General features: G+C 45.7%; 1 protein-coding gene across 1 annotated transcript in view; it reads right to left on the bottom strand.

The window, feature by feature from the left end:
- The window catches only part of ABHD17C (abhydrolase domain containing 17C, depalmitoylase), a 60,892-nt gene extending 54,062 nt beyond the window's left edge, over nucleotides 1–6,830 (bottom strand). Inside the window, exon 1 of the mRNA XM_031002483.3 lies at nucleotides 5,944–6,830. Within this exon, the coding sequence (XP_030858343.1) occupies nucleotides 5,944–6,530 (587 nt within the window). The 5' untranslated portion in view covers nucleotides 6,531–6,830. The remainder of the gene's footprint in view (nucleotides 1–5,943) is intronic.
- Between the last annotated feature and the right edge of the window lie 8,410 nt (nucleotides 6,831–15,240).

Genomic DNA, 15,240 nt, shown 5'->3' with positions numbered 1-15,240 from the left:
GAACCACACGGTGAGGCAAGCCGGAAGAGCCAGGTATGACAAAAGAGCACTTGGAAACAGGCTGAAGGTGGACCAAAGAGAAGGGCTCTGAGTGGATCCCCAAAACGGACTATGCCTACTTCAATTTCAACAGGTCTGTTCTTAAGAGTTACATTCTTCCCGTTCACATACTGGCTGCCTTGAATTGCAAGCCAACATTCTATTTCCTTTGTAGAAATATCATTGTGCTTTCCCCTTATGTCAAACAGTATTCATAACATTTCTGTTTTGTTTTTTTTGTTTTTTTTTTTTTGAGATGGAGTCTTGCTCTGTCGCCCAGGCTGGAGTGCAGTGGCGTAATCTCGGCTCACTGCAACCTCTGCCTCCCGGGTTCAAGCCATTCTCATGTCTCAGCCTCTTGAGTAGGTGGGATTATAGGTGCCTGCCACCACGACCAGCTAATTTTTGTATTTTTAGTAGAGATGGGGTTTCACCATGTTGGCCAGGCTAGTCTCAAACTCCTGACCTCAAATGATCCGCCCGCCTCAGCCTCCCAAAGTGCTGGGATTACAGCTGTGAGCCACCGCGGCCGACATATTTCTGTTTTTCTGTTCCCTAATCAGTCAAACTCAAGCAGAAACTCTAAGCTTTCTTCCCTTAATGGCATCATAGTATTCCCTCTGAGAACACTGAGAACAAAGAAGTTAGGTTATTAACTTCAACATGCCCAGGAAAGTAACTTGTTACTCCAGGAGAATTCCACCCTGAGACTGCTGGCTGTGAACACCATTCACAACCAACAGAAGGTGTTTTTCAAGGGTCCCACGACCTGAGACGATGCCACTACAGCTTTGCTGTGACATGGATTTTCCAATTATGGATCCTGTGAATCACAGACACAAAAGTTATAAAACAGCAAATCATAGTTACGTATTCAAAATGCCTCTGAAATCTATCCATCCTTTTACAACAAAAAGAAACAGCTTGGGATTAACGATACTTCAAGAGTACGTAGTACACAGTCTGGCACAAGCAGAGCATAAATAAATGTGTGTTTAACAGTTTGGGGTTTTTTGTTTGTTTTGTTTTTTGAGACAGGATCTCTGTTGCCCAGGCTAGAGAGCAGTGGCGCAATCACGGCTCACTGCAGTCTCAAACTTTGGGGCTCAGACGATCCTCCCACCTCAGCCTCCTGGGTAGCTGGAACTACAGGCACACACCACCACACCTGGCTACTTTTAAAAATTTTTTGTAGAGATGGGGGTCCCAACTATGTTGCCCAGGCTGGTCTTGAACTCCTGGGCTCAAGTGATCCTCCTGCCTAGGCCTCCCGAATTGCTGGGTTTACAGGTATGAGCCGCCACACCCAGCCTATGTTTAATGGTTTACTGGTCAAATGAAGGAATAAATGAAATATTAAGTCTTTTGTAATTTGCCTTTTGTACTAAAGGCACTGAAGAGTCTTATTTATCTTCTTCCCTCTGCATCTGCTTTCTCTGACTGTATCAACGTTTCTCTGCCTACATTACCAAACGCCTCTCTCCTCCACAGCTTTTGTCACCAGCATCAAAAAGAAGGATCAAAGACGACTTCTGTGGATGGCATCAGCAGACACCTAAGTTACAAATGTCCAAACAGGAGAGTCCCACTCTCCTGTTCCTCCAGATTAAAATATTTCAGCTAAAATACTCTGCCTCCTTTACACCTCATTCTTCGGGCTATTTGCTTGTTTGGGTTTATAGTTTCAAATCAGTCTGATTCACTGTCTCTTGAGTCATGGTGCCACTTGTGCACACACAGTCTAAAACTGTTCAGCCCTAAGAGGATCCCCTGGAAGGATGTGTGTTGAGGAGGCTGAATCTGCCTACTCCCACCTTAACCAATAGGCAGCCATTCCTGCACAGATTAATCACTTTACTTCCCCAACTCAAGTGACAACAATACACTCCAATAAGGTGACCCTGATTTTCAGTGTCTTTTCCACAGATACGTCTAAGTGATTTCAATTCATTCCCTCACTTGTTTGTGTTCACAACATACTTATATTTCTTACCAGTAATGCAAACGTAAAACAAGTTTTGATCTTGGGGCTCTCCATCATGCTCAATGAGCTCTCCTCATTGTTCATGCCACTCTTCCTGGCTCCTTCAAACCCTGCCTCTCCGCTACACTCTTTTCAGTAACTTTTCAAGAGTTTAAAATAATCATCTACTGGCCAAACGGCAACAACCACCTTTCTTACCAAATCTACTTCCTCCTGAAACCCTTACTCTGGATTACGTGCCCACCTTAATACTCATCATCTGGGGGGATTCACTGTCTTTATCCACGCATGAGGGGTCTGCACACTGGTAGTATTTACATCTGTTTCAAGGGCTGGACAGCTCACTCTAGCATGCGCAGGAGCTGGCACAAATAGGTAATGGGTAAAAGATGTAGAGACATACAAAGGATGGGTTAGTATTGTTCTTCTCTTCAATACAGACATTTCAGTGTCACAAGAACACCAATACAATGAATACAAAGTGGATGAGGCCTCAAGCCAATACATCTGGCCCTTTTTTTTTTGTCTATGGTTGTACCCATGGATATTAAACCCTGAAGATAAAATAAGATCCAAGTACTTGTAAGAGTCCAACTTAGGAAAAATTAACTTTACCCCACTTATTTATGGGGCGCCCATTATGTGCAATTCGTTCAACAAATACCAATGAGTACCTATTATTTTAAGACATTTTGCCAACTGTCAGGAATAGAGAAGACATAGTGTCCCTGCCCTCAGAGATCTTCCAATTTAGTGGAGATACAGTTAAATAACAGATATAGCAACACTGTGATAACTCAAGCAAAGGGGCTGAGTACCAGGTGCACAGGGAACACAAAGGGTCTCCTAATCCAATTAAGATCCAGTCAGGATCCATTGTTCCTAGCACAGGAGAAGGGCAAATACAAAAGGCTAGGTGTGAGCAGAAGAGTGGGGCAAAGTCCTGAGTGTGGGGCTTTGGGGCCTGCAGGGCACTGCACCTTACAGTCCTCCTGGGGGAATAATCTAAATACAGAGATGAAGATGACTCAGAACAAGGCAAGCTCTCCAATCAGTGTCCTGGGGAGTGTGGTTAACTAGGAGGGCAGGAAAGATAAAGATTCCCAAAGAAGACATGGGGGATGGCCGGTGGAAAACAGAGTCTGACCCAGTAACAGAAGAATGGATACATGGGATGGAAGGCATTCCTGCCATGGCACTGACCTGAATTAAGCTGTAAAAGAACAGAGAATAGGGTATGTTCCAGGCAAGTAAGAGCAGAAGAACCATACTGAACAGCAAGAGGAAAGTGGTTGAGGGGCTGATTGGCTTCAGAATTAGGTAACTCTTATGTCAGCAGAATAACCAAGACACACAAATGCACCTCCTGAAGAATCTGATAAACATGATTACCGTGGCAATGGTGCCCTCGCAAGAGTACTAAACTGGTAGTCAAGAGACCTACTGCTGATTTGCCGCCAGTCTATCCTCCTGTCAGATGAGCTGGGTGAACGTGAGCAGTGTCCATACATGAGTTGGGAAATAAATTTAGCAATTCACAACCATCTTTTTTTTTCTTTTTTATAAAAGTGAAATAGGCCAGGCGCGGTGGCTCACGCCTGTAATCCCAGCACTTTGGGAGTCCCAGGTGGGCGGATTATGAGGTCAGGAGATCGAGACCATCCTGGCTAACACGGTGAAACCCTGTCTCTACTAAAAATACAAAAAAATTAGCCGGACGCGGTGGCGGGCGCCTGTAGTCCCAGCTACTCGGGAGGCTGAGGCAGGAGAATGGCGTGAACCCGGGAGGCGGAGCTTACAGTGAGCCAAGATGGCGCCACTACACTCCAGCCTGGGCGACGGAGCAACACTCCGTCTCAAAAAAAAAAAAAAAAAAAAAGTGAAATAAAACAACATATTCTGCTATGTGTGCTGCCCAGAAAAATTACTGTTTTGTGAAGCATTGGCTTCAGGTATGTGGATACAGACGTGTATGTGTGCTTGATCAAAACGTAAAATGTGTTTCTTACTGTGAGGTTACAGTCAAAACAGTTTGAAAAGCACAAGACATGAGGATCTGTAAGGTTCCTTCAAATTCTAAGCTTCGCATGCAGCCTTTAAATTCTAACCTATTTTACAGGTGAATAAATTAACTTAGATATGGGTTCTGGTATAACATGAAATAAATCATGGGCAATCTTTAGACATACCATCAGATAATTCAAAATTATCCAAAACAATTACCCTTAATTCAACTGATACATTATCAGATAATTCAACATTATCCAAAACAACGCCCCTTAATTCAAGTAAATATGACCAAAAAAAAAAAAAGTTTCCAGGAAATAACTACACTCCACGTATGCTGTAACACAGACACACCTGTATATTTGGGGCAAAGGGTGAGCCATGTGAAAGGCTTTCATTGTAATGTGGACATGCACACACAGAAGCAATGTTCTACGGAAACTCTTCAATTAAAAAACCTACTCAAGGTAGGAGTTTCATGTTTCAAATTTTAAAGATCTAATGCCAACCTTATTTTTAATACCTTTGCCAACAGCAAATTCTAGCAAGCTATCGACTGTGTGTGACACATACTTTTGAAACCCTTTACTGGAACAGGTGGCTTTTAACTACTTACAGACTCTGACCCAATGCATCTGCATATGATACATTCTCATCTGCCTAAGCCACTTTCGAAAAGCTATAATCCCAATGAGGGCATCCCCTTCAGGACTTCAGGAGGGCATAAACATGCAACATAGAGCAAATATTAAGTACTTCCCTGTTGGACAAGCCATTTTCCCAGACAGGCAAGGAGTCACTTAGGAACATATGCGACAGTACGAATGAAAAAAAAAATCATTAACGTTGGTGATGTGCATAAGCAAACAGGTTTTAGATAAAAACTATAGAAGGGTCCATGGCGACAATAATGCCCGGTGTACTTCCTCTGGGGACTCTTTCATCTGAAGAAATCAAATCTCATCATAGACATGGCCTCAGGTTATTTTCACCATCACTGCTATGAGGCAGGTCGGAAAGGTCACAGATACCCAAACTAGAGCACAAAACAGGTAACCTGACCTGCCCATGTATCAGATTTTTGTCTAATAGTGAATAAAAGTCAGGTTTTTGGTTTGCTTGTTATAAAACAACCAGGTCTAACCCCTAAACCATGCCCCCAGTTTGTGCCTGGCTCACAGATGGCCCACCCTAAACACTTTTCAGTCCTTCTGTGAATGCTAATTTAAGGTCAGAGATTTCCCAGCCCCTGCAAGTTTCGAACTTATCCTGGACTGTTATGGAGGCCGTGTGGAAGGTGCCAGGCCCACAGCTACCAGCTAACTTCCTGCCCCACAGTGCCACTACTCTGCCCCACCAGGAGGCAAACTCCCCGCTCCACCCGACCCTCCAGCTGCTTCCAAGGTTGCCCAGACATTGTCCTGCCCGCACTTTACAACCAGAAAGTCTTTTAGAGGCCATCCTGTCTCGCCCACTGACTTTACAGGGAAGGAAACTGAGTCTAGAAACCCATGTGCCTTGCCCAAGGTCACTTCAGCTCGTACAAACGAAACACGAACCAAGTTGTTTCTTTCTGCCCGGTACTTAAGCACCCACACGCTGCCACTCGCGGTGACCGGAGCCACAAAAGACCCAGCCAGTGGGCCGGCGACACACAGGCGAGCCAAAGCAGGCAAAATTCTCTGAGTCCGAGCTCTCCAGGAAACTGAAGGCTGGCGCGGTTTTTGGAGAGGGTGGGAGCAAGCCAGGGAGGGACAAGAAAAGCGAATTTACGGCGGCCAAGGGGCTCTCCGCTGGCCCTCAGCCCCGGAGGAGGGGCCCCTCTCCTGGCAGGCCGCCCCAGGGGCCCCAAGAGACCCCCACCCCGCCTCCCCACAGCTGGAAGTCAGGCCTGGCGACCCCGCCGGGCTCACCGGGTGCGCAGCGCCTGCCACGCGGCGTCGATGTCGGCGTAGAGGTTCTTCTCGGAGGGCTTGCCCGAGCTGACGCCGTAGCCCGAGTAGTCGTAGGAGAAGATGTTGCAGTTGATGCGGGAGCCGAGGCCGATGTAGAAGCTGCACATCTGGCCCAGGTCCACGGCGTTGCCGTGCGAGAAAAGCAGCGTGTAGCGGCTGGAGGGCGCGCAGCGCACGAACATGCAGCCGAGCCGGTTGTCCCGGGCCGTGCGCGAGAAGAAGACCTCGACGGCGTCCAGCTCGCGCTGCGAGTACTGCCAGTCGGCGCGCTCGCTGAGGTGCAGGCTGCACGCACCGGGCCCCGCGCCCGCGCCCTCCTCGGGCTGCTGCGGTGCCGGCTGGGCCGCGGCGGCGGCGGCAGCCTGGGCCGGGGCCGGGGCGGACGCGCCGGCGCCGCGCTGCTCCGGCGCCAGCACCGTGTAGGTGGGCTCGGGCGGCAGGAAGGCCAGCTTGGCGGCGATGCGGCTCGGGCAGGGCGGGCAGCAGAAGAGCCAGCACAGCTCGCCCAGCGAGAAGCCGTTCATCCTGGGGCCTGGCTCGGGCATCGGGACGGCCTGGTGCCCGCCGCCGGCCCGGCTGGCTGGCTGGCTGGCCCGGGAGGACGGAGGGCGGACGCGCGGCGAGGGAGCGGGCAGGCGAGCGCCGAGGGCGGCTGCAGCCCGCCCGCCCGGCGGCAGGAGGAGGCGGAGGCGGAGGAGGGCAGGAGGCGGGGCCGGCCCGGCGGGCGCGGCGCTCGGAGCCCGGGCGGGTCAGCGGCGGCCCCGGAGCCCAGGCGAGGCGCGGGCGGCCGGGGCCCGCTCGCGGCACACAAAGCCGGCGGCGGCGGCCATGGCCGGCTCGTGCGCGCCGCCCCCCGCTCCCGTTCCCGCTCCCGCACGCCCGCCGCCGCCGCCGCCGCCACTTCCGGGTTACCGCGCGGCGGCGCCCCCGCTGGGACGCGGCGCAGGGCCGGGCATCGGGGCGGGGCGCTGCGGGCAAGGGCGCGGGCACCTTCCCCGGCCTGGGAAGCACGTTCTCGACCTGCGGCCGACGGGGGCTTCCAGGCGGCTCCGGGGCCCGGAGAAGCTGGGTGCCGGGGCTGGGGGCTCTGCGCCCGGACAGCTGGGCCGATCTGCAGAGGGGACCCTGGAGGGGGTGCATGTGTCCCGGGGTGGACCGCTCCCCTCCCCTCCCCCTGGGATTCCCTCCCCCAAATCCAGGTTTCTCCCGTGGATGGAGGTTCTTGGGAATCTACTGAAAAGGAAACTAAGGGGTGGACAAGAGTTGGAATGTGCCCGAAATATTTGGCTCTCGTGTGTGCTGCTTTCTGAACTGGCTCAGTACCAAAAGTTCTCAGCACCGTAAGGGGTACCGGGGTTGTGGGATAGGGTGGTCATCAGTGTGTTTCTTATTAGGAGAGGCTGTTTCTGTATAGGTAGCAACAGCGTTTCCTTTCTAAGGGCATGGTTTTACCCTTAGTACATTTCTGTATCTATAAAAGTCAGCTGTTAGAACAGGAGGGTACTGTATTTAGCAACAAACCATGTTGAGGTTGTCATTTCTAATCCCACGTGTGGCAGATTTTCCGGCAGTAAGTATATACTAGGTATCGTTTACAGTGTTTGTGTCTCTAGAGTTGTTTTGGGTCCAGGATTTTTAAGTGGTCTTAGTCATGAACGATTCTTATACTGCTTTAAATCTACTGTAATCTTGGCAGCCACCTTTACATGATTTTTCAAATATAACTCTCGGTGCCTTGAAACTGTGCTGTGGTGCCAGTTTCCACAGAGCCTTCTATACTTCCTTTTTCCCGCCTGATTTGGCAGCTGAAGAATTCCCTTTCAGGAGCTGACAGGAGATACCCTTCCTGGACTGCCAGCAGGGCAGCTAGAGACTGGGAGGTTGGCACAATCCCTACGCTGGATCTGTTGTTTTTAACTCACAGATGTCCTGTGAATTTTACCTTTTGCTGTGACTTTCCACAGGACGAATATTTTGAGCACCGTCATCTAAATGAATTGCCGATACTGATTTCATTAACCTTCAGGACCTCGCTTTTAATTTTTTCTTTTTTAAGAGACAGGGTCTTACTGTATTGTCAAGGCTGGACTCCCAACTCCCGGGCTCAAATGACCCTCCGGCCTGCCTCCCAAGTAGCTAGGACTACCGGCACATGCCACCTTGCCCAGCTAGGACCTGGGTTTTAAAAGGCCATTTCTTCACTAAAACAATTTTACTTGTTTTTGAACTATTCAAACTTGATTTTTAAAAACCTGGTAACAAAGCCTGTCCAGATTGCATATTTGAAGTCTGTTTTGAAGGTTTTCACACTTGGTGAAACTATTCACATAAAGCCCAATTCTAGCTTTGCAGGTTTGCATTTCCTTTTTTTTTTAAAAAAAAAAAAAAAAGAAATTTTCTGCGAAAATCCTTTAAAAAGAAAAAAAAAGCTTTATACAGCTGGGCACAGTGACTCACGCCTATAATCCCACCACTTTGGGAGGCTGAGGAGGGTGGATCACTTGAAGTCAGAAGTTCAAGACCAGCCTGGCCAACATGGTGAAACTCCATCTCTACTAAAAATACAAAAATTAGCCGGCCATGGTGGCGTGCACCTATAATCCCGGCTACTCAGGAGGCTGAGGCACGAGAATCACTTGAAGCTAGGAGGCACGAGAATCACTTGAAGCTAGGAGGCAGAGGTTACGGTGAGCCGAGATCATGCCACTGCACTCCAGCCTGGGTGACAGAGTGAGACTATGTCTCAAAAAAATAAAAACGCTTTCTAACTTGCTACACATTGGTATACTTTGGTCACTTTATTGTATTCAGCATTTATGTATGTAATGTTTTTTGTGCTCACAGCATCCACTGTGTTAGGTGCTACAGCTACCAAGGTGAGTAAGATAGTCCCTGCTCTCAGATACCTTACAGTCTAATTAGGGCATCAGCAGAAGATTCAGAACAGTTTTTATGTGCCTTTAAAAAAAAATCAGGTCCTCATAAAAGCTAAGAAGATGGTCTTGCATCCTGATTCAGTGGTGGTATTTCTATGGGGAGCTAAGGTTATAGTCGAGTGCATTAGTCCCTAATCTAATTCAGAACAAGAATCAAACTTTGGGAACTGAGATGAAAGGGTATCTAACAGCCCCCTCAGTCAGTCTTTCTCAGATACCACTCCTCTCACCTGTCCTTTGATAAGAATTGAATAGCCCTTAGTTCATGAAAGGGGGGAATGATGAGAGTCTCAAGTACTCGTCTTCTGTGCTGTTGATGGAAAAGACAGTCTTTATATTTCAGATGGCCTGGCAGCAGTGTTAGCATTGTTAGAAAAATCTAAAAGCTAGATACTTGTTTATTTATACCTGGTCTCATTCCACAAGGAATTTGTGGAGTGTGATTCAGTATAATATAAATACATAAGCAAATAAATAAAAGCCTGGCTTTTGTTTTCATTCTATCACAAGGCTACACAGAGGTGGGCTGAAAGAGCATTTATTCCCCAGAAAAACATGTTGGTTCAGGTTTGTGTGAATATTCAGTTGAGACCCTAAAATTATATGCCATAGAGTGGAGCTACCAAGCCTTTCTTATCTCATGCCACATATAGCCAGTGGTAGAGTTTCTGTAGCCCACTGACATGAGATGTGCTGCCCAGGGGATAAGAGGTTAAAGATCTCAGCACGTCTCTAACATCTAACATCTTTAACAACAAATGTGTTAGTGTGCCTTGTCATATTGGTTTGGAAACTTTAACATACAGCACAGAAAGAATGCATTTGCCCTATAAAATGTGAAAATTGGGGATTACCAGCTGTCCACTTTGACCTTAAAGCTGCAGTCCCCAACCATTGTGGCACCAGGGACTGGTTTCATGGAAGGCAATTTTTTTTCCATGAAAATCCTAGTTAGATTCTCATAAGGAGTGCGCAATCTAGATCCCTCGTATGCACTGTTCACAATAGGGTTTGCACTCCTATGAGAAGCGAATGCTGCCGCTGATTTGACAGGAGGCGGAACTCAGGCAGTAATGCTCACCCACCAGCTACCCACGTCCTGCTATGCAGCCCAGTTCCTAACAGGCCACTGACCAGTACAGGTCCACAGCCCGGGGTTTGGGGACCTCTGCCTTAAATTTCTATGTCATTCTGATCATCCTAGTAGAGAAAGATCTAACTTTGAGTTCAGGTCAGCAAACATATTTACTCTGCTAGGTACTTATCATGAGTCAGTCACTGAGTTGACTTGGGAAAGTAAAGGTGGCTAATGCACAGCTCCTCCTGCCCTCAACAAGTGCATTGTATGATCTGTCTCTTAGGTAACTCTATATCCTGCCAAGCCAGTCAGTATTGATGAACTAAACAATATTCCACATAACTAAATACCCTGATCTCTATTACTTAATATTGGCCCTTTACACACTGAATTTTGGCTTCCACAGTAGTCAGCTGGATGTGGAGTTGCTCAAGACCACTTTTATTTGTAAAAGTAGAACCAACTTTCGACCGTAAGAGGATACTCATGCTTAAAAACAGAATCTGGTTGTCTTGATGGAATCTAAGGTAATGTTGCCCCATTGTACATTTTTTAAAAAATTTGGGACTGGGTACTCAGTGAAATCAGGGATCATGTGTATTTTGTTCATCATTGTTTCCCCTATGACTGGCATAGAGAAGATGCTCAGTAAATGTTAATTAAATTGCTAAATTAAAGAATGAGAGGCCAGGTGCAGGGGTTCCCACCTGTAATCCCAGCACTTCGGGAGGCTGAGGCAAGCAGATTGCTCGAGTTCAGGAGTTTGAGACCAGCCTGGGCAACATGGCAAAAACCCATCTCTATAAAAAATACAAAAAGAAATTAGCCAGGTGTGGTGGTGCACTCCTGTAGTCTTAGCTACTCCAGAGGCTGAGATGGGAGGATCACTTGAGCCCAGGAGGTCGAGGCTGTAAAGAGGTGTCATCATGCCACTGTACTTCAGCCTTGGTGATAGATCAAGACCCTGTCTCAAAAATAATAATAAAATAAAAGAATGAATGAGTGATTTAGTGAATGCTTCCAAAATACCAAGCCTGTTCCTTCTGGTTTGGGCAGTGTTATTGGAGTTATGGGCTTTGAAGAAGATACAAAGTGGTCCAGAGCCAAGGCCAGCATCACACTGTGTCCTCTGGCTAAGGAATTGTGACATTCTCTCCATATTTATTGCCAATAGAGCTCAAAGTTTGTTATGGTAACAATGTACCCAGTTAAGATAGTCACTCAACCTCCCCTGCCATCAGGATGGCCACATGACAGGATTCTGTCCAATAGGCCCTAACTGGAGAATATTGGGGGATCTTCTGGAGAGACTTTTAGCAGAGCCAGGCTCAGCTGTAATGGTTCCCTTCACTTTTTTTTGTTGTTGTTCCTGCCTGGGTTGCAGGCATTGTTTTTTGAGCAACAGCAGCCGTCTTGCAAGCATGAGGGTAAATTTCACAGCTGAAGATGGTGGTGCAGAAAGATAGTCTATTTCCTTCATGGTTTAATAGCTGCCCCGATCTCGCCTGTATTTGTCAAGGCTTCTTATGTGAAAAAACTAAGTCTTTTTATGTCATTGTAGTTGGTTTATTTGTTACCTGTAACCTAATGCAGCATTAACTGATTCAGGAATCAGAAGCAAAGATCTTACATTGTTCTTCACTGCTTTCTCAATAAGGACAATGAGTACTTTGTTGATCGGTAGTGGAACAGTGTGCCTAAATCCTGCTTGCCCCTCTGTAGAAAAATATTTAAGTATGACTGACTAAAGACGGGAAAACGTTTTAAGGAGATAACCAGTAAAGTAACAAATCTGAAATGTGAAAACATGAAAAGCTTATAATTTTTAAAATAAATGATACTTTGAGGCTATTCCAGAAGTTCTATGCTGACATTAATTAGGATAAGAGGCCTGCCATTCAACTAAACACTTTTGGAGGCAAAATATCTTTTCCCAGAATCTTTTTCAGTCTGAAGGCCCTTATCCAAAGGGTTGTAAATGAGATGACTGGAACCCAGCCGGGGAGAACTCTGAGATCCACAAACCGCTGAGAAAGCACTGCAGAGATAAAGATTGAAAGAAATAAAACACCAACCACCCACAGAAATGTGTTTTCACAGTTCCTATAACCACTGTCATTCCATGGATGATAATGCCCTCAAACCTGCATTTCTGACTCATCTCATCCAATCTCCTATTCACAGATTCTTAACAGGGGGTCCAGAGTCCCTGAACTTGATGACAGAATTTCAAGTTGGTACAGTACTTCATAGGATCGGTGTCCACCTGTTTTTCCCTGTGTAATCGGCACCAAACATCATATCCTAGTACATAATGGGAACATAAAACACCTTTGTCACTTGATTGGAATTGAATTTCTGGTGATTTCCAAACACTTAAAAATATGCAAAGATGTAATAGACTGGATTTAAGTAATAAGTAAATTTAAACTTAATAAGTAATTTTTTAAATGGAAAGTGGGAAGGAACAGCCTCTTATATGCTGAGTTTGCAAATCTAATTTTAAGATGATGATGAACAATATCATGGCATCAATTTTAAGTGTTTTTTAAAAGAATTTTGGATAGTTGCACATTAACACAATATACATGGATGATTATAGTGTTATTCCTGGAAATTTTTAATAACAAATGTTAAATGCATGTTCCAAAAAATAGTGATACCAGCATGAGACCAGAGAGAGAAACCAACAGGACCTAGCAGTGTGTAAGTATTTTGCATATGATGAAGTTGATATTTCAAATCAGTGAGGATACATTAACATATTCAATTAGCTACATATTTGGAAAAAATCAGTTCTGATGGATTAAAAAATCAAAGATTTATTTTTAATGAAACCAAGAGACAACCAAAAAAGAAATTTAGATAAAAATTCATGGGCTGAGTGTGGTGGCTCATGCCTATAATCCTAGCACTTTGGGAGGTCAAGGTGGGAGGATCACTTGAGACCAGAAGTTCAAATATAGTGAGACTCCATCTTTACAAAAATAAATTTTAAAAAGTAGCCGGGTGTGGTGGTGCACACCTATGGTCTGAGCTACTCAGGAGGCTGAGGCGGAAAAATTGCTTGAGCCCAGGAGGCTGCAGTGAGCCATGCTTGTACCATTGCACTACAGCCTGGGTGACAGAGTGAGACCTTGTCAAAAAAAAAAAAAAAAAAAAATTGATAACATAAATTTTCAGTCTTCTCTATACTAAAATATTTACAGATGAGATGACATGGTATTAAGGATTTTCTTTAAAAAAAAATCATCTGCCTGGTGCTGTGGCTCATGCCCGTAATCCCAGCACTTCAGGGAGCCGTGGCAGGCGGATCGCTTGAGCCCAGGAGTTTCAGACCAGCCTGGGCAACATGACAGAACTTCGACTCTACCAAAATTACTAAAGTTAGCCAGGCATGGTGGTGCTTGCCTGTAGTCCTGGCTACTTGGGAGGCTGAGATGGGAGGATTGCTAGAGTCCGGGAAGCAGAGGTTGCAGGGAGCAGAGGTCACACCAGTGCACTCCAGCCTTGACGACAGAGCAAGACCCTGTCTTTTTTTTTTTTTTTTTTTTGAGACGGAGTTTCGCTCTGTCGCCCAGGCTGGAGTGCAGTGGTGCAATCTCGACTCACTGCAAGCTCTGCCTCCCGGGTTCACGCCATTCTCCTGCCTCAGCCTCCCGCGTAGCTGGGACTACAGGCGCGCGCCACCATGCCCGGCTAATTTTTTGTATTTTTAGTAGAGACGGGGTTTCACCTTGTTAGCCAGGATGGTCTCGATCTCCTGACCTCGTGATCCACCCGTCTCGGCCTCCCAAAGTGCTGGGATTACAGGCGTGAGCCACCGCGCCCGGCCAAGACCCTGTCTTAAAAAGAATAATCAAATCAAATCAAATAATGTATGGAGAGGGTGAGGAAGGAAGATAGACAAGAAACAAGATTGACTGGCCATGAGTTGATAATCATTGAATCATGGGTTGATGGGTATATGGGGGGTTGATATACTGTTCTCTACTTGTGTATATGTTTGAAAATTGTCATAATAAAATTTACGTATCTTTTAATCTTCAGTATTTTGACAAACTGGGCAAAAATATTTGCTACAAATTCATTTTTTTTAAAAAAAAGTCAAACACCCCACTGGAGAAAAATTGTCAGAATAAATGACCAAGCATTTTATAAAAAGGAGTACAGATGGCCAATAAGCATATGAAAAAATGTTTAGAGTCATTAGTTTTAAAAAAGCAAATTTGAAAAACTGTATTTTTTACCGCCTTCGATTGACCCAAACTAAAAGATCTTTTTTTGAAAACGGATAAAGACCACTAGCACTCTGTTGGACATGGTACTGGAGTGCAGGCACTCTCATATACAACTTTCTGGCAAGAGTGTTAATTGGTATAACTTTCTGGAAGGAAATTTGACAATATATATCTAAAGGCTTAACAACATACCTTCTGGTAATCCAGTAATTCAGATTGGAAGTTACTCTAAGGAAATAACTCATTTCTCACATAGATTTTAAATAGTATTTAAAATGTTTAAGGATGTTTAAGACAGCATTGTTTATCATAGCCAAAAAAAAAAAATTGAGAACACCAAAAACTAAAGTAAATAATAGTACAGACAATAGAGTGATATGTGCCATTAAAATGGAAATTGAAGAACCGTATTTACTATGGTACGAAAATATCCACAATATGTTGAGTGAAAACAGAGCACAAAGTATATATAGCAATATGTAAATATACTTTAAAAGTTCAAGCCCTGAAGAATACTATCACTGGCTTTATTAGGTCATTCTTGCATTGCTATAAAGAAATACCTGACACTGTGTAATTTATAAGGAGAAAGGTGTAATTGGCTCATGGTTCTGCAGGCCGTACAGGAAGCGTAGTGCTGTCGTCTGCTTCTGAGGAGGCCTCAGGAAGCTCCCAATCATGGTGGAAGGTGAAGGGGGAATAGCTCTCTCATGTGGCAGGAGCAGCAGCAAGAAAGATGGGGAAAGGTGCCACACTTTTAAAGAACCAGATCTTGCAGGCACTCACTCGCTATGGCAAGGACAGCACCAAGCCATGAGGGATCCGCCCCCATGACCCAAACACCTCCCACCAGGCCCCACTTCCAACACTGGGGACTACATTACTCTTCCAGCATGAGATTTGGCAGAGACACAAATCTAAACCATATCACTGGCTAGTGAGATTATGGGAGATTTGGTTTGGTTTGATGGTTGTGTCTTGTGAATGCATCTATTCTGTA

This window comes from Gorilla gorilla, chromosome 16 (genome assembly GCF_029281585.2).
Source record: "Gorilla gorilla gorilla isolate KB3781 chromosome 16, NHGRI_mGorGor1-v2.1_pri, whole genome shotgun sequence".
NCBI lineage: Eukaryota > Metazoa > Chordata > Mammalia > Primates > Hominidae > Gorilla > Gorilla gorilla.
The sequence above is the reverse complement of the archived record's forward strand: the minus strand, read 5'-3'. Positions and strand labels throughout refer to the sequence as shown.